This window comes from Lagopus leucura, unplaced genomic scaffold (genome assembly GCF_019238085.1).
Source record: "Lagopus leucura isolate 7727_CA_CO unplaced genomic scaffold, USGS_WTPT01 Super-Scaffold_100019, whole genome shotgun sequence".
Classification (NCBI taxonomy): domain Eukaryota; kingdom Metazoa; phylum Chordata; class Aves; order Galliformes; family Phasianidae; genus Lagopus; species Lagopus leucura.
Window position 1 is genome coordinate 8,731,014 of NW_024962273.1, and position 24,043 is coordinate 8,755,056.

The following is a 24,043-nucleotide window of genomic DNA, read 5'->3' on the forward strand; positions in this document are numbered from 1 at the left end:
ATCTAAATAGTCTCCTCAATGTGAATAGGGAGTTGCAGTAATGAGGAAATTATTGTTGTTATTTTTAATGAGTGGAACTAAACAGAAGCCTACAATGGAAACACAAAACAGCATACACCAACTCGTTTCAGTAGAGGTAAAATGCTTGAGAATGTCAAATCCCACCTTCTGTTTTTTTGCAATGAGAGGCTTCTATCTGATAGTTGCCAAAAAGAAACTGAGCTTTCCACACTTGAAACACAAGGTAGGCAAAACTCTGTTTTAGAAACCTTCCTATCTTTTCTTTAAGTGACCCATCATGTAATTTTAGCTGTTTAAACAAGACCCTCTTGGCTCAAAATGAACTTTAAGCCATGTATGTTTGTTTGTCAGGACAACTTTATGCAGCAGGGACAGTTGTTGAATAGAACGCCTTTCATAGACTCGCTGCTATACTGTCAGTGCTGCTGCTCACAGGAAGAAAACAGTTTGGCAGAGTCCAACTGCAAGGCAGTTTCCATTCAGGTGTCACCTGGAAAGAAACTACATACAGGATGCAGCTTATTAACTTTCCTTACCCTTCACGTGTGATGTTGCTTCTCATTTGTTTCTCAAACAGTGAGTGGAGTGCCATTGAAAAGGAGATGGGGGATGGGTTGCAGAGTGCTGGCCACCACATGGATGTGTAAGTACTGACTGAATATCTGATAGTTTGATGTAAGCCAGATGTAGAACTCTCCCTCTTTCCTCTCTTTTCCCTCAACCCAAAGTACATACAACTAGTGTAACAAGAAAGCTGGGGGCACGTTGTTTTTAGGTGTGCAGTGTTTCTATGCCTTGGATGCAGGCATAATTTTAGTGTCCATATACTGTATTAAGTAGCTCAAAAGGTCTCAGGAGAACCAGAGTGGTTTCTTTTTTATTATTATTTTGAAATTGTAGAAGTGTTTGGAATTCTTCCAGCCTTTCTTTTAAGCTACTATGCCAGAAACTGGTGGAATACAACTTTAATGTACTGCAGGCCTGATGAGATCCATTTGTTTTTGATAGCAGTATTTTGTACCATGTAGTAGATGGTACACAGACTTGGACTTAATCACAGAAAGGTAAGAAACTTAATTATTTAGCTCCAAAACTCTAATGGATTCTTGAAACAAATACTGTCTGGATCTAATAAAGTAGAGAATCCTCCCTTTTTGCATCTCTAGAGTCAGTTGGCAGAGCTGCATGAAACGCAGCCTTCAAAATAAGAGTCTGACATTTCATAGTGCTCACAGAAGCAATACTCCAGGTTATTACTTTTCAGGTAGTCCTATGCAATACAGTAAGTGGAATGCAACAACTTCTCCTGACTCTGAATCTTCTTTTGTAATCAAGTACTATTGTAAAGTAGCAACTCCAGCAAGAGATGGGAACTGTTTGTCATTCCTTCGTATGTATCGTAATTTTTCATTGTTTTCATGCAGATAAAGTGTAGCTTGTGTAGAAGCAAAGCTATCAAGTTTAGATTATGCTGCAAATCTATGTATGTTGTACATACATACATGTTGGTTGTGATTGTTACTAATGGAAGGGTTTGAAGAGCCATGCCAGAACACCCTTGTGTTTTTTTGTTTTGTTGGTTCTTTTTTTTTTTCTTTTCAGATAAATTTTGCTTTAATCAGATCTTTAAGAATTTGAACTTTTGAGTAATTTGTTCCCACTTCTGTGCCTTGGTTAACATGGTGCTTTACATCCGAAAAAAAGATTACATTTTTTACTCTACTGAGATTAAAGAAATGAATGATGCATTTTGCTTTCAGAGGAAAATAATTGAAATAGAGATGGAATGCAGTGTTCAGCACCTACTACTATATCCATAATGTGATACTGCTGACTTCTTGCAAGTCCAGTGAATGTTCCCATAACATTAGACTGAAGGGATTCTTTGCAACTGAAAGCTACTTCAGGAAAGTTACCTCTTAAACTTCAAGACAAATTGAATTATTCTTTATCTATCCCATGTGCTGTAGTCTTTACCAGATATTTATTTAAACTTTCAAGGAGTTATTGCTTGGGATGATAATATGGAAGACCTCTGGATATGTGTTGTGTGATAGGATGAAGCTTGCTAATTTATAAATAAAAACAACTGAGTATGCTGAGAAAGTGAATGACTGTAATGCTGGCATTTGAAATATGAAAGAAGAATATTCCTAGCCTTTGTCTTCTGCCCTTTTATGCAATTAATGAATGACCTTTTATCTGTTCATCAACTGGACTGTCATTACAGGTGGAATCAGTCTTAACTAAAACCATGTTTTAGTTGAGGATTCCCACGAAGAGTGGGTGCTTTCAGGACTTACTACAGTGTTTCTCCTTAATATTTTCCCTGGTTTGTTGATCCATTCAGGACAAACTAGTGTTTAAATTTCAGCTTAGACAGTCAGAAGTACAGTTTGTCATAGAGCTACCTTGAAAACAAACTCAAGTGTGACTTGAAAAATCCTGTCTAGGTAAGATCTTTTATGATGTGTGTTTGTTTATTTTGGGAAAGTTGTTCTGCCACATGCAAGCTCTGGCACTTCTCTAAACTTAGAACTTATTTGAAATTGAAATGCATTCCATCTGCTGTCCTGGGAAATCTAACCACTATACTAAAATTATTGTACTTCAGAACTTAAAAATGGAGGGTGAGCTGCACGTGACCTGTGTGACTGCAGGATTTTTCAGAACATGTATGTGCGTGGCAATTTTATCATGAGGAGGCCTGGCATGCCCATGAAAAACCCTGCTATATCTTTGAGTTCAGAGCATCTGAACAACTTGTGCTTGGATACTGAAATTCATGTTTGACCAGATGACCATGTCTACCGCGTTTTCCTCAGGCTCCACATTGTAGCAGTTCTCCTGCAGGTAGCTGTTGCCTCTTCAGAGTCTTAGTTCATGTTTCCTTCATAGCAGGCCTGATGGTAACATTCAGTGCAAGTGTCTCAGACACCTCCGGTGTCTTTCCAGGGGTCTAAATGATGCTATTTCTTATGGAGCATGCAGGATTTTCTGTTCTCTCCCATGTCATGCTACCAGTTACTGTTCAGATTGACTCTGCCAGTTCTTCCTCAGAGATAATTACTAGAGAGACACCAAGAGAAACACAGGAACTCAAATACTTTGCAGAAACTTCAAAGGCAAGAAAGGCCCTCATTAGCACTTGGGTTGCAATACAGTGGTCAGTAGGCAAGCGTGGACACATGCTCACAGCAGGGAGCCTGCAGCTGTGGGAATGCTTATTTCTTCCATGCCAGGGATTGCCCCGGTCTCGGAATAGATGAAGGCATTTGTGGTAGGATCTCATTTGTTCTGTTCATCTGTACCATGACAGTGGTACTCGCTTTGTACTGACACGGTGTCCAGTTGTCACTGTGCCAACTGAGATGGGCAGGTCTTTTAGCTGTAGGCCTGACCCTGCAGGTGTTTCTGAACAGTCATACTAGTTAGTGGAAGACCTATTAAATGGTGTTCAGTTGGCAGTATAAACTGAAAAAGAAAGTGCTTTTTGCCATTTTTAGCAGACGATATCTTAAATGATACTGAATGGAACTTGCTGAGTGTAAGAGCTGTGGAGTTGTAGCCCTCATGCTACTCAAGTTTTCTCTCTAAAGGGCAGGATTAGACTTGTTTTTGCTCTGAACTCTCATGCCTGACTTACACAGCAGACAAAGAAACAAGGAGCTGAAGGGCTTCGTGTTCTGGTGTTCGGAACACCGCTGTGAGTTTTGTGTTCTCAGGCTTATGAAAAGGCTGAATAACAGACAATACAAACAGCTTCTTTAAATTCTGCTGCTTGCTTGCCGTCAGCTGTGATGCTTACATTTCTAAGCCTTAGTACTTCCAGCCTTGCAAGGGTTCTTCTGCATCATATCTTCTTTTTTGCCTTGGTGCTGCTTCTTGATGACCCACTGAAGAAAAGGAGTAAATTGTCCCTTTCCTGTAATAAAAACTGCCTGATCTTCAGCAGGAAACTTATGATAAATCTTGTACTCATCAAAAGATTTATTGTAGTAACATCCAAAGAAACAGGCCTGCAGGAGTGTTTATATTAGCTGATTCAGAGTTTAATTAAAAACAAAGGACAGAGGAAAAACCCTTCTTAGAAGTGTTCTGCTGTTTTACTTTGTGACTGGCCTTTCTGTCAAACAGGTGTCCTCTCTTGTTACTGTCTGTGTAAACCTTACAGTTTAGATTAAGGAACTTCCTATTTAACCATGGCTGTTTTTCACCAGATATGCAGCTTCTATTGATGACATTCTGGAAGAAGAGGAACATTATGCTGATCAGCTGAAGGAGTATCTCTTCTATGCAGAAGCACTACGGTATGTGCAGAAGTATGCAGCTCGAGTAAAGACCATCATGCTTTCCTCTAACGTGTTGGTGCTGAGTTTAATTTGATATCCTCTTCTCTAAGCAGCAGCAAATTCAGTGCTTCACATTCTCATCTCTTACTTTGCTTATTCACATTTGATTGCTCTATGGGTGGCAATAAGAATTTAGAACTAAGATGACTAATAGTAAAATGAAATGTTAAAATCTGGTTAGTCTGGAAGATAGTGCTGTTTATTCCTTTGGTTACAGTGTTTCCTTGGCTTCTCATGCAGTGGTGCCCTGGTGTGCTGGGAACTTCAGGTTTTAAATAGGCCAAATAGAGCTGTTACAGCTGTTACAATTTCAGCAGGTTTCAGAGTGTGCTGTATAGCTTTCATCTGCTATACATTATTGTGCAGCTAAATGCTGTGGGGTTTGTTTGTTTTTTAGACTAGTCTTACCAGGACAGTCCTCCTTTCCAAGCATGGATACAGAAGCAAAACTTTTTATGCAGTAAGATTGTACCTAGTGCTGTTATGCTCTTCCTGAGCTGGCTCTGAACTTCTTGGAGAGGTCCAGTAATGTTGTAGAGATTCAAGTTGGTGAGTGATGGCTGCTGTCTGAGAACCCAGAGCACAAGTAGCCCCCCCGGGAGACGATCGTGCATCCGGCAGCGGAGTACGGATGCATCCTTGTCAGCCCACACAGGACTGGGACTTAGTGCAGGTGGTCAGAGGAAACTCGCCTCTTTTCCAGATGAAAGACACTGTGTGAATCTTAAAGCACACTTGCTTGTTTTGTTTAAAAAATTAAAATGCCAGGAATTTTACGACTGAGTGGGGCATTGCTGTTGTGACAGGCTCTATCTCCAGATACTTTTTGTCATAGCTGTGATTTTTCTCAAATGTATTTTGAATAAAATTATTTTACAGTGATGTTCTTAAGTAGGTGTTAGGGCTCATACTGCTGAGAGTGTCTTGAAATGAGTCTAAATAGAAGATCAGAGGAGCAGAATGCTGCTGTACTAAGAGCTTTCTTTGTACTTTGATCCAAGCTTGCTTAACTACAGCGATTGTAATGTTAGGCATTCTGTGATAAGGCTGTTGAGTTTGAGCTAGATAAATAACTGAATGTACTGCCTGCCAAAGAAAGCATTTTGCCATTTGTAGAGTTTAAATGGAGGGAAACGTAGCAAAACAAAGTAATACGTGACAGATCTTTCATTACTTTTCAGGGCAGTTTGCAGAAAACATGAATTAATGCAATATGACTTGGAAATGGCAGCACAGGACCTAACGTCTAAGAAGCAGCAGTGCGAGGAGCTGGCAACAGGAGTGAGTCTTTCCACTTTCTTCTCCAGGATGGGTTGTTTTGTTGTTTTTTTTATTTTATTTTATTTTTAATAGGGAGAGCCAAACTTCTTAGAATGACATTTAAATGGCACTAACGTGATGGCTTCTATTTATGAGAAGTTGGCATCCTATGAGCTGTGGGCCTCTGAGGTTTAAAAGTAACTTGGTTCTTGGTGATGTAAGCTCTTGGTACCGAACTTCTCTTAATGAATGTGCAGAGGGTTGCAGGAAATAGGATTCAAGCAAAATAATACAAATAACTCTATCCCTGAGGTCAAAAATGGTAGGATTTCTGACAGGCTTTCTCTGCCTTTTGAAAGGTGGATGTTACTGGTATGTGGTGCTAGTTCTGCTTATGTAGAAGATAATGGATAAAAGAAACCTACCACTAGTAACACGTATTTATAATACTGAACACAATACTGATTCATCATGAATCTGTTGATGTTCTAGAGAACTCCTTTATGGTTTTTCTTTATTATACAAAATATAAGACTTAAGTTCTTTCCTGCTTCAATTTGAGGAAAAACTATTGTGGAAACTTCCTAGTATCAGTGGAAACTTGAGTCCAATCCATAGACAAGCCGTAAGAATTTGAACATCATGTTATTTAATGGTGTGTGCAGATTCCAGAGTTCCTGGGTATAAAAGCTGAGATACAAGTTCCTGTTTAGCTCTGCCTCCTCGCTTAGCTCTCAGTCTAATGTGAGCCACCATGCCTCCCATATCTACGTGCCTATGGGACATGCAAGAAGCATTTTCCGGTAGTTAAGTCCAAAGATGAGCTGGACATATAGGAAAAGCCCTAGTAACTGGTAAAAATCACACTGTCTCACAACCATGCTCAAGAATCCCAAACCTAGAGTGTCTTTGCTTTTGGGGTGTTTGGTTTTGTTTTTTTTTTGTAGACCGTGAGAACGTTCTCCCTGAAAGGGATGACCAGCAAGCTGTTCGGGCAGGAAACCCCTGAGCAGAGGGAAGCCAAGATAAAGGTTCTGGAAGAGCAGATACAGGAAGGGGAAGAACAACTTAAGTCTAAAAATCTGGAAGGCAGGTAAACAGGCTTTATTTTTTCAAAGGAAACGAGGCTTGTCTTAGCAAGTCATTGACTGGATGCTCTTGAAGGTGTTTGCATTTTATAAGTGTTTTTAATATATTTTTGGTGTTTATGAGCTGTCTATAAAAGCTCCTGTCAGCTGCAAGTTGTGAAATAAAGTACAGTACATGCAGTTAGCTTCTGGTCTGAATATATGACTTATGTAAAACCTGATGACTTTCCCAGTTACTGAGCCCACTCTAATGGCTGACTTGCTTGCTTTCATGTTCAGTTAGTAATATGTTTAGCAGGTGGGCATATTGATCTGCAGCTGAATAGCCTAAACTCAAAAGCCGACTGGCTTCGAATGCAGTATCTATTTGGCTTGTGTGCATGGGTCCTAAGCTAATATTCTGCAGCTTTTCCTATGGAGGACAACTGACTCCTGTTTGAAAGAGATTAGAAGTTCTGGCAAGCTGTGTTTAGTAACTGCTTCTCAATGCTGTAATGAAATTTTCTTCAGGAATGCAAGAAACCAGCATTCCTTAAGCAATGTGATTATGTCAAAACATGTTCATCATATAATAGAAGGGGTAAATGTGGTATCTCCTGATATGTTAGGATTAGAACAGAAAAGATAAGACTGGTTCATGAGCAGTTCAGAACAACAAGACATTCAGTAAATGCAATTTCTTAATCATTTTGACAGAAGTACTGGAAATCTGCTTTTTTAGCTCTGGAAGTAATTTTCAAGTGAATACTTGCCTTGTGTATGTGATCCAGCACAAATGAAAGCATTGGATTACAGGAATCTAACTCCATTTTAGTTAAGAACTACTGAAGACATATCACCAAACCAATAAAATTAATTCCTGAAGTGAATTGCCCAAGTCAAATTTGCCTTGTAAATGCTGTACTTTGCTGTCTCAAGTCCTGATGGCAAGTGAATTTTCACAGTGTAATGACCAAAATTCTGACTTGACAACTGAAAAAGAAAAGTGCAGTGTTGTGCAAACTGAGTGTTAGTATGAAGATATGTAGTCATCCCACCGGAATCAGAGAAAAGTATTTTCTGAATTGTGCTGCTTCTATGGTAGTGATGCTTACTGAATATTAAAAATAAAAAAGCTAAAAATTGTGTGAAGTTGGTTCTGGTTTAAAATCCATAAGATGTAGATGGAGAATTAAGTAGTAGAGCCAGTTGTAAAATGAGGACTCTGGGATGCATAGCAACTAAGAACTTGGTTTGCTGGCTGAAAGACGGAGTGCTTGTCATACCTGGAACTGCTCTGCTGTGGGCTCAGAGGAGGGAAGATGAGCTGAGGTTGTAATATATAGACATTAACAGAAATAATGCTTTTAATTCCAGAGACTTTGTGAAAAGTGCCTGGGCAGACATTGAACGGTTTAAAGAGCAGAAGAATCACGATTTGAAGGAGGCGCTTATAAGCTACGCTGTTATGCAGATCAGTATGTGCAAAAAGGTACGTCTGCCTTTATAGAGCCATATGTGTGTCTGTGTGTATACCCAAACCGATGTGTATATCACAGTAGCAGAGGATCAGATACAAACTGTCAGCATCTAGGAACATTGCAGTCACAGAAGGTTGGAAGTCACTGGTGTAAAACCTCCCTCCATCCTACTCTTACTCTGAGACGTGCTGATATATGTAATAGGCAGTATGGTCCAATTTTGGTGTGGTCTGTGCCCTGCTCTTGTGTAAGGTTCTGTGGGGCTTTTTGTTGAATTTTCTGTGGAACAACAACAACAAAAATGTTTGCAAACCGAGTGTATTTCCACCTATTTATTTTCACTTTTTTTTTTTTTTTTAATTTTAAAAGGGAATTCAAGTTTGGACAAATGCAAAGGAATGCTTCAGCAAGATGTGATTATCTGGAAGTGAATTCCTCCTCCAAGTGCCAGAGAATGGAAGCACAAATGTTGAACACCGATGTTAAGTTGCTACATGACTTACGTATAAATCATGAAATAAATGAGTTGAGTGAATAGTTTTTCTTTCTGCTGATTGCAATTGTTAATAAAGGCCAAAAAGGATATCTTGTTAAATGTTTAGCCCAGGCTGCCACTATTGTGGCATATTTTATATGTGGTAGCAAATTATTCAGGAGTAGGAGTTACTGAAAACTACAACTCTGTACTTGGGCGAAGGTGTAGGGAAAGTTATCCCAGAAAGTATGAACTGAACTGTTTTGTGAGACTTGTGGAACACCACGCTCAATAATGTGTAGATCACTTCCAGATGCCCTTCTCTTAGCCCTTGCTGTTTAGAATTAGTAATGCTCAAGGGTGCTTTGGTTTTACAATAGGACACGCAATTGTGTTCTTGAGGTTTACACCATCAGAGGGACAAAAAACTGAAATACTGTAATGCATAGGGTTCACATATAAATGCCTTTGCATGCCCACAGAGAAATGTGCTTTTCCAAGGTTCAGGTTAAGCAGTCTTAAGCTCCTGAGATATTTGGAGCTCTCTACAGTAAAGGTGTTGTACGGTTTGATGCAATACTCTGCATTTACTGGTTCCCACTTACCTTTTGATATGGGCATTGATTTCATATCAAACTACTTCTTGCAAGTTAAGGAAACTGGTGGTCCATCTGAGCAGCAAAACCAAAGTCAAAGCTGGGCAAGAAACAGATGCAACTTCTGCAACTTCTGTTTGATTGTTTGGAACTTGTTTACAGTAGATGTGGATCTAGTCTATGGTATCTCTTCTTGTAACTGAAGTGGTTTGATTCTTAAACTGAAATACAAAAACTGGTGCAATTTTCCTAGTACTTAAGAGTAGTGATGTGCAGAATCTGCAACGAACCGAGGTGTCTGTCTGGCTCTTGTAATGATGTTTCTGTGTATAACATGGTATCAACGGTATAACATGGTTTGTAGTTACAGGTACTTGCATTAAGTGTTTCCAGTTATGAAAAACACTTAGCACTGTTTAATATTGGGCTTTTCCTACATTCCTAAGGTTCCTGAAGTCTTGTGGAATTCATTACACTTGATTGCTAATGCTCCAGGAAGCTTTGTAATATTCTGTTGGGAAGTGTATTTATTTTCTCTGGGTTGTAACACTACTCAGATCTTTTTTAAGAGATACTCCGGGAAGTCTTTAAAAGCTGTTTTGATAAATTATCAATAACGTGGTTACTTGATACGTTCCATGTTACTTCTGTCTCCATAGCATTTCTTTTCTGTAAAACCATTGTAAAGATCTGGTGTACGCTACAGCTCCAAACTCGGAAGTAAGAAGCTGGGTGCTTTGATGTGTGTTAGCTTTGTCAAAGCTTTTGACAGTGTCACTTCTGGGAGGTGGCGTTGGGCAGAAGGAGGCCTCTCTGTTTGATACTTACCAGGAGAAGTGTTGTTCCATTCAGAGGATTGCGATATCCAGTTCTGATACAGGCTGAAGGACTCTTACATTCCAAACCAAGAAGTTGCACACTTGACGTGCTCAGTAAGCCTTCTAAAGGAGTGGTGCCTTAATACAATACCATGAGGCGCTCAGTAGGTATTTTTCATGCACTTTGATTTTTGGTAAATCTTTCTGGTGCCTCTTTCCATATTTCACTTGCTGTACAGCTTACTAAATGTATTCGTATGCCTTTTTTTTCCTTGCTAGTTGTACTAAATTTAAGAAGGGAACAACAGTTCTTGTAAGTTTTGTGCCAAATAAGCTAAATAAAATTGCTCTTTGATATTTTTGTTATGCTGTTTTTGTAAAAATGCTGTCTTTGCAGTGCTGACAAATGTTGCTTAATTTCTTGAATTTGGTTCTTGGCCATCTTAGCTCTCAGACAGTCTCCAAAATTTGGTTTGAAAGTAGAGAAGTAAATCTTGCACAACTAGTTGATTTGCCTTTTAGGTGAAGAACATGGCATTGAAGTCTGAAATTATCTGCTTGTTATATGCCACTTTGAGCCCTGCTTTGCTTTTGCCCAAACAGGCCTAACTGTGAGTTTCATACATCTTGTCTGGGTGAGAGAAGCTGCATTTCAAAAGGGTTTGTGCTGTTTGACACAACTTGGGTGAAAGCTGAGTTAAGCATAATTTGAACTAGCTTTATACCTTTTACTTCTGCTGTTTCCAGACAGGCATTGCTTGCGTCTGTGTACTCGTGGATTTTAGCAAACTGAGGATTTCTTCCCCTTTCTTAAGTTTTTAGCTCTTTAAAGGGGAAAATCATCTAGTTATTGGCTGTTTCCATGCAGTTAATAAAGTTCACAAGACAAACTGAACTGTGCATCTTCCCAGTAACAGAGCAGACTTATATTTTGTAACTCAAGCCACTGCCTTGGCTAAACTCCTTCTGTTATCTAGTAAATGTAAAAAATAGGTGAGAGGCCTTAGAATAATAGCAGTCAGGTAGGTTAACTTAATCTCACCAAAATGCTCATTTATAAAATCGCTTACCTGTGTGAATAATCGGACTTACTGCTGGAGCTGTCACTTATGTCACAGGCAGGCATTACCATTGGTTGTACTGACCATGACCTTCCCACCACCTGCAGGACCTTGGTGTGGCTGCGTTTTCCTGCTCCTGAAATGTAGGGAGGGTAAGAAGCTGTGAGGTAAGACATTTTTCTGAATGGTCATATATATATTTTTTAAATGTTGTGCTACTTAAGTTTCTGACCAAAGCAAAGTTACTCTTAACAGCTCTGTGTGGAAATTGATTTGGTCAGTGCAGAGCAAACCTCTGAGCTGAAGTCCCACTGAACAGCTTGCCTGGTGCAGGTGAGCTGGAGAGAAGGGGGCAGTCCTGTAGGCAAATGCATTGCCACAAAGAGGTGATACAGCAAAGCTCAGCTAGGAGAGACCTTGCTTTCCCATATGCCTCTCCCTACCACCCAAATCCTCTCATGCATCTGGAGCTGGAGCAGGGCGTCTCAGGGCTAGTACTTGGGGAAGCTTCTCGTGCATGTATGCATGCATGCATATGTACACACAGCTGTACATAAACACAACTTTGGGTCCAACTGAAGGAAGTAGGATGCTGTGTTGAATGCCTTCTGGCTTTGGTAGCCCAGAGCATTGAGCTCCTGCTTAAGTGAAGGGTTGTTGTTCTTCTTGGCGTCTGAACCTGTGATGTGCAGGAGGGGAAAACAGTGCTGTATTGCCCTTGTTTTGAGGTGGTGATGGTGGTGAGTGAGATGGAAACAGGAGGTAAGAATTTCAAGAGTTTTCAAAGATTGAAATGGAGTGTCTGTGATGATAATGATAGTGTCTAGGACAGAATTAAACATGGTGGTAACTGAGATCTCCAAGCTGAGTGGAACACCAGTAGTGGTGCAGTCTTCATGTTGAGCTCAGACTGATTTACTTTCTGGTATGACACCATAGATCAGTGTGATATTACTGTTGTTTCTCGTAGAAACAACATTAGCCTCATTAAGGCTGGAAAAGATAAGATCATCAAGTCCAACCCATTGTCCAGGCCCACTGACCATGTCCCTCAGGGCCACATCTCCATGGTCCCTGAACACCTCCAGGGATGGTGACTCCCCCACCTCCCCAGGAAGCTGTGCCACTGCATCACCGCTCTTTCTGAGAAGAAATTTTCCCTAATATCCTGTTTGGCTTTGTTTGCTTGCTGTTCCTGAACAGATGAGATAGGAGAAGAAGCTACTGTCTTTGAAAGCCCGTCATAATCTTTACAAAAACTCTGATCCTGCAAAAACCATTGTAATCAGACATAGGCTGGGGACCCACAGAGCTGATGTGCCATATACCACAGGCATCCCACAAGCTGCGATGAGTGAATACCTCATTTGTCTGCAACAAGTGCTTTCTGCTAGCAGTCGGCATCGTGACAACAATAAAACCAATTCTACTTCAGCTCAAAAAGTAGCTGCAAGCAGATAGGGGAGATAAAAGGCGAGTTTGTGTGGCAAGCATCTGTGGGATGCCGTGGTGCTAACGGTGTAGTCGGGAGGAAAACGCAACCCCGTCGCCCTCTGGTGGGTCTCCAGCACGGCGTTAGGGGGCCGCTCCGTGCCATTGCTGCAGCCCTGCTGTGCTGGTTGGAATGGTTGAGGTCATTCGTTGCTGCGGCTTGCGATATGCAGCAGCTGCAGAAGCTCGCGGGCAGGTTTTGCAGCAGGCTGACTGAGCTGGATGTATGGCAAAGGTTTCTGAGCTGGTGGGACGGCTTTCTTGCTTAATAACTGCTTGGAGGAGGTGCAGGCTGCACGGTTGAGGGTATAGCTGTGATTGCTGGTGCTGTCTGTGCTCCTCTGGGAGGGGTGGGAAAGCTCCTCCTGCCCAGTGCTGCTTTGAATTTGGTTTTTAGAAGAAACGTGCTTCTGGTGGCAGCTTTGAAACTCGAAGAAGTGACAGAAGCCAAATCTTCAAATGGCTGTTCCAAAGACTGAGCGGCGCTTTTTTTCCAATCTTGTTTGCCTGCTTTATCTTCCAAGCAAAGTCACTGCTCTGTGGATGGTACTGCTCGTGTGGGGGCACCAGTGCTATTCTGTGACACAATCTGAGCTCTACGGACACCGGAACCAATTTGACGTGGTCTGTTTCTATGAATGTCTTGATTGGCACTGATCTCTTTTAATTATGTATCAACTATTGCTTTCCCGGGGTTTACTTTCACACTGACAGGCCTATAATAATCCCATCTCTCAAATGAGATAGGTGAAATATTACTTTTTTTTTTTTTTTTTTTTTTTTTTACCTAGTCTCATGGGTTGTCTCCTGAATTTCAAGCGTAGCTGAAATCAACATCAGTGACTCAGAGGTTTCTCATGCTGGATGATCTTTGGGGCTTGAGGAGAAGCTGCAGGGATCTGCATGTGTGCTAATGTGAGGAGCTGATCCCTGGTGCACCTGACTGAGGAGATATCACCTCTGCGTGCAGCAGATGACACACAGCTGTGGTTGAGCAAAGGCTGCACACACAGCGTGATATGATTTAAGCATCCTCATAGGATGAAATGAAGAGGATGACTTAGAGTTTGCATGTCCTTGTATAGATATCCTTGTATAGTTCACACATTGTTACATGTCAAACAGAGCTGAAGTGCTTAATTAACCTGTAAACCAGAATCAGGAACGTTCATTGGGAAAGGGCTTTATTTGTGGACCAGCATTCAGCCTAGGAAGGCAAAGTATCAGAGGAGATGAAGGGAATCTAAAATGCTTCCTCAGGTACGCAGGGCAAGTTGGTGCGAATGGTTTCTGGTGGAGCCCTTTCCAGACACATAACCCACCCCACAGCTCATGCTGGGAGGAACCACAGAGGAGCTTCAGGTGTGGCTGTGCTATGCCTTTGAGTTCCTCCTCCCACCGAGCCCTGTAGCTGTGGAAGGGGCTGTCCCAGGGTCTTTCTAAGCCATCAGCATTTGATAGAGGAGTACATTTGGGTGGGTGGCAGCCAAGTGAACTGACTGTTAATGGGGCTGATCCCCGTGCCTCACCTGCCTTTTGGTCAAGTTTTCAGAGGCAGAACAGAATGTTTTTGAATACGAGGTGTTTGATTTCTCCATTACCAACAGCTCTCCTATTCCTGTGATGTGCTGGGAATGCTTTTGTTCTTTGTGTTCCTTACAAAGTTTGTTCTCACTGCTAATGCTGCTGCCCTTCCTAGCTTCTTCATGGCTAATTAATCATTCCTAGCCTCTGTATTTGGATTTACTATTCCTTCTCCCTCCACGATGTTTCACCTCTACCCATTTTCTCTAAGCCAGGAGCAGGGATTGTAACAGGCGTTCCCTTTTCCAGTTCCAGGGTCTTTAAAATATTCCCAAGCAATTGCTGGTGATCGTTTCCATTATGTTCAAATCCTGTCTTCTGGCTGATTCGGTCACTGCTATATTTAGCTTCAAAATGCTAAATGTAGTGCTTAGCTGGGTTACTTTCAGTTTCCTTCTAACAAACACACATGACTATTTGGTGGCTGCTCCACTTCATGCTACTTTTAAATCTGAAAATATTTTCTTTAGACACCCTATATAGGAACTTCTGTGCTGGCTTAAACAAGAATGCATCTCTGCAGCTCCTGGAAGTGTGAAGTGTTTGTTTTGGTGGTGTTTCTGCAATCAACATCAGACACAGCAGCTGTGGCACAGGCTGCCCAGGAAGGTGGTGAGTCACTGTCCCTGGAGGTGTTCAGGAAAATGGTGAATGTGGCACTGGGGGATATGGCCTAGAGCAGCCACAGGCATGGGCTGGCATTTGGGCCAGATGATCTGATCTTAGAGGTCCTTGTAACCTTAATGATTCTATGATTCCTGGAAGACCAAGTGGCAAGTCTTCTCCTGCTCAGTTGTGCAATTCCCCTGTTGCTGTGCCAGCACTTATCTTCCAGCCTGCTGCCTTCTGGCAGCATGGTGGCCAGCACTGGCTTCTCACAGTCCTGCCTTGGTTAGGAGATGAGGAGATGGGTGCGCTGCAGCAGGTAGGAGGTGTGGCTCCATTGCTGGCTGCCTGGTTGTGAAATGTTGTTTGTCTCAGCAGCTGCTCCTGATCCAGCAAATGGAAAAACAAACTGTCATGTGGCTGTATCTGAACTTTTCATGCAGATGTTAGATTGCCACAATCTGGGGAAAGAGGGAAGAAAATGAAGTGCTGGTAAAATAAAGCTGCTTGTCCTTTGGGCCAGCGAGTACCAAGGTGATTCCTTCACATCAGAGTGTTTGGAGGGGCTCTTGTTTAGAAGCATAATCTCTTCTTATCTTCTACAAAAGGACTATCCAACCCAGAGGTCACAGGAGAAGGGGACTTGGAGCTGTTTTTGTGCAGTTTCCTTACGTCTGCCCAACTGTATGGGGTGTGAGATGGGTTCAGTCACAGTAAGAGCATGGGGGGCTGAGCGGTGGCTCCTGGAGATGTCCCTGTCTGTGCTTGGGGAGGTAATTACGTCTCAGATCCAGTCTGCTATAAATAAGGAACAGAAGCCATAGTGGGTCATTGTTTTTCTGCTTTTGAAGATTTTGGTCCCCTTTTTGGCTATGAAAATCAGAAATTGGGACTCTGACAGATCCTTCTTGGGAGCGGTCCAGAAACATCTGCTTTGCTCTTCTCTAGAAAAGGGAACCCCTGTCTTAAAGATGCTTCTTTGTCTTGCTTTTCCTGTAAAAGAGAAATAAGTGCAGGTCCACATACTGCTGCTCTCTGTGTTCAAGGCACAGGATGCTGATCCCAGAGACACAGAGGACCTAGCTAGAGAGCCCAGCACAGTATGTCAGAGTGGGAAAATTTCTTTGCTTCCTAATGAGATCAGTGCAGATTTATAGAGCTCTCTGCAAAAGAAGAGTTAACTCAAACCGTGCATGCAGAACAGCTGCTGATCCACAAATGAACGTGTTCCAACAGGAACAATAAATCTTGTCTGTACCTGTGCTTGCTGGAGCCAGATCCCAGCAGCACCAGCTACGATTCTCGCCTATCTCCACTCAGTGCTGCTGCACATGCAGTGCCCGTGGGCTGCAGTCTGAGGGCAGCACCCGTGCCGTGCACAGGGATGGCAATGGAGAAGGTGACGGAATGTGTGTGGTTCTGCAGTGCTCCCACCTTTGTGGTAGCTGGATTCCAAGCTGGTTGCATGGGACAGGAGCTCCTGTGACAGGGACAGCATGATGCACAACAGGGCTTTGAAAGAAATAGGAAACAGTGGCAAAAGTAATCTAATTCATGTTCCTCATAAGCCCTGCCTTGCACACTGATGTGTTGTCCCTGCTGTAACTGTGAGAACTAAAAGCTTTGGCTCAAGACTTTCCTGCTGAACAATGTCTTTGAGAGACAAGCTGGTTTCCATTTGCAGGCCCAAAGTGTTAAAACAATAGAAATCCTGTTCTTTTTTTTTTTTTTTTTTTTTTTTTTGCATACAGCTGGCCTGTCAGAGAGACAGATCTCTGCCACTGTGCTTACATCTTCATCCACACTTCCTCAGCTCGAAGCATGCGCGTTGGAGCTGTGCTGCTGTATGTAGCTCCAGATGCAGAGCAGCAGTGAAGTTGCCCTCAGAGGTTTTTCTGGATCTCATGCTTGGGTGGGGATCATCTCTGACAGGAACTCTGTGAGCAAAGCCCCAGCTTGTACCTTCTGTTGGGGGAAAAAAAAATGCCCCAGGGCAGAGGATTTGCTGCAGCCCTTTGCTGTGTGGGCTCCTTCCAGGCTGCCTGGAGGTGCTCCTCCCTCATCTTCCTTCAGCACCATCAGCTAAGCTCTTATTTTCTTCATTTTTATTTCTTTTTTTTCCTTCCAATTACTTGATTATCTTTTTTCCTTGCAACACATACGTTCCTGTTGTTTCTGTCACATTTCAGAGCAGCTGGAGGGGAGTTCAGCTGCAGGTGTGTTCCTGCCACCCTCCCCATGGCACTGACACAGTGCAGGTGACCGTAAACCTGAAATTTGGATGGAGCAGGTCCAATGGCAGTCATGTGGCATGCTGGGTGCCAATGGCTACTTGTGGCCTACCATAAGGTTGGGCTGCTTAGGGTGGAGGAATCAGATCATTGTGGAAAGATGAGAAAGACTGGTTAGCCTGAGGCTGCTGGGTGCTTTCAGAAGGAGGAAGAGGCCGTTCAGGTTTCCTGCTGTAGGATATAAGATGAAGGCAAATTCCCTCTTCTGCTTGGTCAGGGGGCTGCACCAGTACATCTGACATTGAGGCTTTGGAGCGTGACCAGAGAAGGGCAATGGAGCTGTGAGGGGTCAGGAACACAGTCCTATGGGGAGCAGCTGGAAGAACTGGGATGGTTCAGTCTGGAAAAGCGGAGGCTCAGGGGATACTTTATGGCTCTCAACAACTCCCTGAAAGGAGGCTGTGGTGAGGTGGGGCCAGCCTCTTAGCCATAGAATGAGAGGTAATGGCCTCAGGTTGAGCTGGGGAGGTTCAGGTTGGATATTAGGAAATCATTTTTCTCAGAAAGGATGGTGATGGAATAGATGTCACGCTGATTACATGGTTTAGAGCAGTCACATGCATGGGTTGATGGTTAGATTAGATGATTGTAGTGGTCTTTCCACTCTTTATGATTCTATTTCTTTAGGGTCAGTCCAATGTGACACTGAGTGGTCTCTGAAACTGTTGTTTGACTTTTCTATTTTAGCTTCAGAGGATGCGTTCTTACAGTTCCAAACTATTATGAGAACATCTTTCACAGGCCTTTGCCTTGAAGCTGCAGCACTTTACGTGCTTATGATCAGCCCTCCTGTGGTGAAGGCACAGCAACATCCTCTTTTTGCTTTGGCCCACCCCATCTACTGGCTTGCATTCAGCCTTCTGGGTACTGTCCTGCTCCCTGATCTTCTCTTTCTTTCTTCTGCTTATGATTCAAGATACTTTTGTATTTACTGTATATAATTTGCTTTAATAACACAGTCAATTTAAGAGGAAAAACAGTGTTTTGAGCTTACCTTGTATGCTACTTCTCTGCCCTCCTAAATGATGTTATTTCTCTACGACTGTAGCACTGAATTTGACCTATTTCTATTTGCTTTTTAAGAACACCGATTTCAACAAATGCTCACCAGCATTAAGATTACTCATTACTGTGCACAGCTACAGCACAGGATATTTTAATTTTTGATAGCTTCAGCTTTGTAAACTTTTCTGTAAGCTGCGTGGAAAAAGTGGCCATTTTAGCACATAAGTGGGATGAACTTCAAACAGATGCATTTCCCAGACAGGAACTGGTCTGTAAAATATTGCTGCTTTGCATGTGGTCAGGAATAAGACTGGCTATTGTATCTTGAATTGTATGTGCTGAAGTGAGTTGATCAAAAATGGCCAATCTGACAAAACAAAAGTATCCTTGATCTACATCTAAATATAAAATTTTTCAAAGGAAGTGGTAGCTTTTTGTGATGGTTTTTGTATTCCAATAACTGGCACAGATTTCAGCCCGCCAGCCTGCATTGGCTGTTGGTGATAAGGAGATTTGATAATATGTTGGTTTATAATAAAGATCTTCTATTCCCCAGAGATGCATGTATTTCAGGTCACCTTCTTAGGTTTGCCCTTCTGTACTTAATGAAAGATTCAGTATCTCCAGCCTTTATTTATTTTAGCCGATTTGCAAAGTTAGCATCTAGATCCTTCAGAGCAGTTCTTTATTGGTATATATTCTCTCCATATCCTTTCTGAGAACTGAGAACCAGCTCTGTGTTGCAGGCACCCAGGGAGTGGTTTTCCTTCATCTGCTTGTCTGGTTTGGTGCGCGCACACCCAGCCAGCAAACAAGGCCTGTTCCCTTTACAAAGAAACATGGTTTTATTTATTACAAGTCATTTTACTCGTACGTTTGACTTTTAAATTATCCTTGGCATTAAACCCTCATCTGCTTTGCAGATGGAAGACAGTACTTACCAAACAGTCTTTATTGTCTGGGGTATCCCCAGCCCACAGTCAAACCATTTTGATGTCCTTCTGATCACTTTCATCTTAACACTGTCCCTGAGGCTCAGTTGGGCTCTCTGGATTTCCCAGGCAGGCAGTAGTCAGCATGTTCTCTGCAAGCTAGGATGAGCAAAAATGGGGCTCTTCTCTTGAGCTGGTTGGATGTCATGTATGGTTTGAAAATCATATCAGTGCTGTTAGCTGAAACTAATCAGTTGTTGCTACATCACTAGCCCTAATGGTGCAAAAACAAACAAACAAAAAAAACCCAACAAAACAAACAAACAAACAAAAACCAACAAACCCAACTGCTGCTCCTAATGAGATCATCTGCAAAGAAAGACCACACCCTTCCTTACCAGCTGGATCCATGGAGAGGAGCAGAGGAGGGACCTCTTTCCAGGTATGAAATTGAATATATTAGCATTTCAAAGGTCAAGTTTTTCTTAATGTGCACACGTGATGCCATGTTTATTCCTGGTAGTTGCTGGTCTTCTGACTTTTGTCTTGTGTTCTAAACAAATTTTTGGCTAAACTGCTGATGTGTCTCTGATGTGACCTAGAACTCTTGGCTCTTCTAGGATCCCCTTTCAAGTTCAGCTCTTCATTGGTACTACCTGAAATGTGTAACTATTCATAAATCTAATGGCTGGTGCTATTCAGTAGTAAGTAGATTTCACTGACAAGTTTGTTTTGAATAAGGCTTCACAGTGAAGACCTTCACCCTTCTCTTCACAGATGCTGTCAGTGCTGTCCTCATTTGTTGCTGTTCATTATTGGCTTAAACAAGATGCACAAAAACAGCTGGAAGCACCTTGTTGATACACACAAGCTCTTTTCAGATCTATCCTCCATTCTTTCCACAACAGCCAAGTAGGTCCAGCCAGTTCTCAGCTGACTGGGGTGAATGATGTCCCCCCAAAAATGAGCATTCCTTATGCTACGGGGAGACAGCAGTGGGGTGGGTTTGCAGTCTCCTGTCTCAGACCTTGCTCCAGTAGGAGAACAGTGGCTGGTTGGCACAAGGCTGCATGTCCTTCCTGTTTGGCTAAAGAACAGCTCTGGAGGGACAGATCACAGCTGAAAAGGACCTGGGGGAACAGCAGTGTGTGGTGTCAGACAAACTGAAGTGCATGCAGAATCATGAACTTCGATGTGTCTCGTATACTGAGGTTGGTAACCCATTTTCTTTCTCAGTCCCTTTGCTTCAGCATCAATGCTTTGGATGAACCACAACATATTTTTATCTCTTTTTTTTCCACTCAGTTTTGACTATTCCACCTTTAGTTGGGTACTCCAGACAACGTCCCTTTATTCTACAATATGACATAGGAAGAAGTTCCTGATAAGCCTGCACCAGATATTACTTTATGCGTTTTTATTCTGTCTCTCTTGTTTTTCTCTGAAGATAAGAGTCCTAATCTTTTCCATCTTTTGTGAATTGCCATGCCCTTGATCCTATGTTTGTTGCTCTTTGAATCTTTCAGAGTTCCCAGTTTCCTTGAGATGGCTGGTTCACAGACCTATGTCAAGACGCTCCATCTTTTCATTCTTCTTTGTCTCCAGTAAAGGGAGGGTAACTCTGATGTTTTTGATTATGAGACTGCAAAACCTTAAATGACTCTTTTAAAACAAAAAAATTAAGTCCCCCTTGATTGCTGTGTTGAGCAATTAACAGAGCAAACGAACCAATAACTTTTAAGGACTATTTCCTTCTCCAGTTCAAGAATCTCTCCCTGTATTTGGCGCATCTGTGCCCTCCTCCTTTTCCTCCTCTTCATTACCAAATGAAATCTTTCTACTGGCTTTCGTAGACTCACATTTCCATGCTCTCTTGGCCTTCCCTATTGGTTCAAGCAATGCACCAAAACCTCCAATTTAACACAATAACTTTATCCTTGTCTCTGGGAATGTATTTCACGGATTTCATTGCCTTCAGCAATACTCATGTAATCTCCAAATGGCTTTTTTGGTTTGTTTTCCAGTTTTAACTCCAAGTGCCTTGTTAATAAATATCTACTCTGTTATCACTGCAGTGCAATGCTTTACTATTGAAATGGAAGTGATATTGCACAGGTATCCTACCTGCTCTTTCAATCTTTGAGTTTTGCTTTTAGTTGGGTAAGTATGAGACTCGTGAGAGGCTGTATATCTGAATTTCAAATGCAGTGATTACTTTGCATGAACTCTCAGTATATGTTTGCTGGTGTGATGCAGGCTACAACACTTCAAAGTAAACCAAGAGTATTGACACAAAGTAGGTATAAGGTAGCTGGCCTATCATTTCTTATTCTATGCTGGGTAACCTTTCCATAATGGGCAAGGCTTTAACTAAAGGTTCAGCTAATGCTTTCTTTTGAATTTGATCCACCATAATACTTCAAACTAAAGATGTCAGCTGAAGTGGGACACTGAGGAAAGATTAAGATGAATTAAGTAAGGGTGTGACATTAAATTGCATTAGTTAAAGCCCACCAAATCCCTGTATGGATGCTCTCCCTTGAAGACCTAAAATATCCAGTTTCCTTTATTTTATTCTGAAAGGATTAATCCTAAAATGTTTATGCTGGGAGCTTAAGACCTTGCTCTCCCATCTTCAGTTAATTCAACTTAAATGCCTTAGCTAGACAGCAAATCTAAGGTAAGAGCAGATGGATTCCTGCTCCACTTCTAGTTTGTGTTTTAAGGCAGAGAAATTGATTCTCTAACTTCTGCCTCATTGTGTCATTTGAACAATTCATGTTAGGAAGAGTACTGTGTTATCATTTATGCTTTTTCTGTCTATTAGGCATCTCAGCATGGGACGTTAAACATCCTCTTTCCTTTTAATCTGGAGATTTATAATGTTAATTTTACAGGAATGCCATGTGGGACCAAGTCAAATGTACAACAGATATCTGAATGTCTTACGTCTACACAAAACCATCCTGACTGACACTGACTTGCTGTCTTTCTGTTTCCAAACAGATATATCTCATATCAAACCATTACTTTTCATTTTCTCTGGAATTTTTGTAACGTCTTCAAGTTTGTAAAATAAACGAGCAAGTCAAGTCAGGCATGTTTGTGCCATTAAAAAACAATCTGATGTGAAGACTTCAAGGCTTCAGGAACAGAGTTCTTATTTAATGAAATTTAGGGGCAGAAAAGATTTTGAAGATGAAAAGAGCTAGGTGACTTCCCTTTGGATCAATATTTTCTGTAATAAATTCTTTTTGTCTGCAGGCACTGGATGCACAGGTACTCTCAGACATATATAATTATGATTCTCTGTATTAGTTAATGTTTGGACAAGCATACCATATCACTGTGTGACTGGTTACTATTGATTCCTGATCTGCCAGCAATATAGGGCAGTGCAGACTCCCCCAATTGAGTCAGGTTTCCATGTGATCACGGACTGAAAGGCTGCTGTAAGACAGAAGGAAAAAAAAAAAAAAAAGGGGGAGATAAGAAGATTAAAACACAAATTCAATGAGGGATGTTGAAATAAAAAGGAGCAATTTACAGATAACGTGAGTTGATATTCACACAATGGACTCATTTAATTTTCAGCATTGAGTATTTGTGCTAGTTAAATCCCTGGTGAGATATTTGAATTGAAAAACTGGATGGAAGATTCTCAATCTTTTACTAGCAATTGGTTCCAGACGACAGCTCATGTTGAAACCTCCGGTGTTCGTCTAGGCCCTTCTGAAGCACTGTTCATTATAACACTTGTGCAAACTAACATTAACTAGGGCTACAGCAGATTGAGGGGGAGAGAAATTGAAGAAGGCATTTGGTTTTATTTCTGCTTTAGCATCTGATAACTTCATGTAATTAAATGGGATATTTGCAGTTTTTCACCAGTTGCATTCGTTTGAAAGATTGGGACTCTTTAAGCACTGAAATAGGCTCCCCAGGGAGGTGGTTGAGTCCCCATCCCTGAATGCGTTTAAAAACCAAGTATGATGAGTCTTACTTCTTTGCTTTAAATACAACAGTCTTCTTCATATTATACTGTTAATTACTAAACAAAATTTTTGAAAAGCAGGTTCTAATTGATGCTTCTTCAGAGAAAGGCTTGCGCTCACCCTGCAGAAAGCTGTAATTGCTCCATGCCTTTTAAAAAGAGGTTTTTGTGCTGAACTTCCTGACTCAGACTTAACAAAATTCTAAAGATATTTTTTGTTTTTTGACAGGTATAAATGAATGCAATCACCAAATTAATTGTCTTTGAAGGGAAAAAAATCAAGCTGTGTATGTGTACAGCTTCCTTCACTTTCTAAAACTCTATTTTTGGAAACTTAAAAGCTTTATAAAGCCTGGAGGAATCCCAGGTGTATAGGCAGATTGGAAGGAGCAATCCCCAAAAGTAGCTATGCAGAGAAGGACTTGGGGGTCCTGGTGGATGAAAAACTTAACATGAGCCAGCAGTGTGCTTTTGGAGCTTGGAAAGCAAATGGTATCCTGGGCTCCATCAGAAGGGGGGTGGCCTGCAGGGACAGGGAGGTGATTGTCCCTCTCTACTCTGCCCTTGTGAGGCCCCATCTGGAGCACTGTGTCCAGGTGTGGAGCCCCCAGTACAAGAAAGACAGAGCTGTTGGAGAGGGTCGAGAGGAGAGCTGCACAGATGATCAGGGGACTGGAGTATCTCCCCTACGAAGACAGGCTGAGGGAGCTGGGCTTATTCAGCCTGGAGAAAAGAAAGCTCCCTTTAGGTACTGAAAAGCTGCAATTAGGTCACCCTGCAGCCTTTCAGTACCTAAAGGGAGCCCATAAACAGGAGGGGAGTCAACTCTTTACGAGGATAGATAATGGCAGGACAAGGGGAAATGGTTTTGAGTTGAGGAAGGGAAGATTTAGGCTGGATATCAGGGAGAAGTTCTTTACCAAGAAGGGTGAGGTGCTGGAACAGACTGGTTAGAGAGGTTGTGGGATGTCCTGGCCCTAGAGGTGTTCAAGGCCAGGTTGCATGGGGC

The 24,043-nt window shown here is 41.9% G+C and overlaps 1 protein-coding gene across 1 annotated transcript in view; it reads left to right on the forward strand.

Annotated features, from left to right (window-relative positions):
* The window catches only part of SNX4 (sorting nexin 4), a 31,458-nt gene extending 21,033 nt beyond the window's left edge, over positions 1 to 10,425 (forward strand). Inside the window, 6 exon segments of the mRNA XM_042877861.1 lie at positions 599 to 664; positions 4,242 to 4,331; positions 5,555 to 5,654; positions 6,581 to 6,726; positions 8,078 to 8,192; positions 8,551 to 10,425. Of these exon segments, the coding sequence (XP_042733795.1) occupies positions 599 to 664; positions 4,242 to 4,331; positions 5,555 to 5,654; positions 6,581 to 6,726; positions 8,078 to 8,192; positions 8,551 to 8,598 (565 nt within the window). The 3' untranslated portion in view covers positions 8,599 to 10,425.
* Positions 10,426 to 24,043: the final 13,618 nt, after the last annotated feature.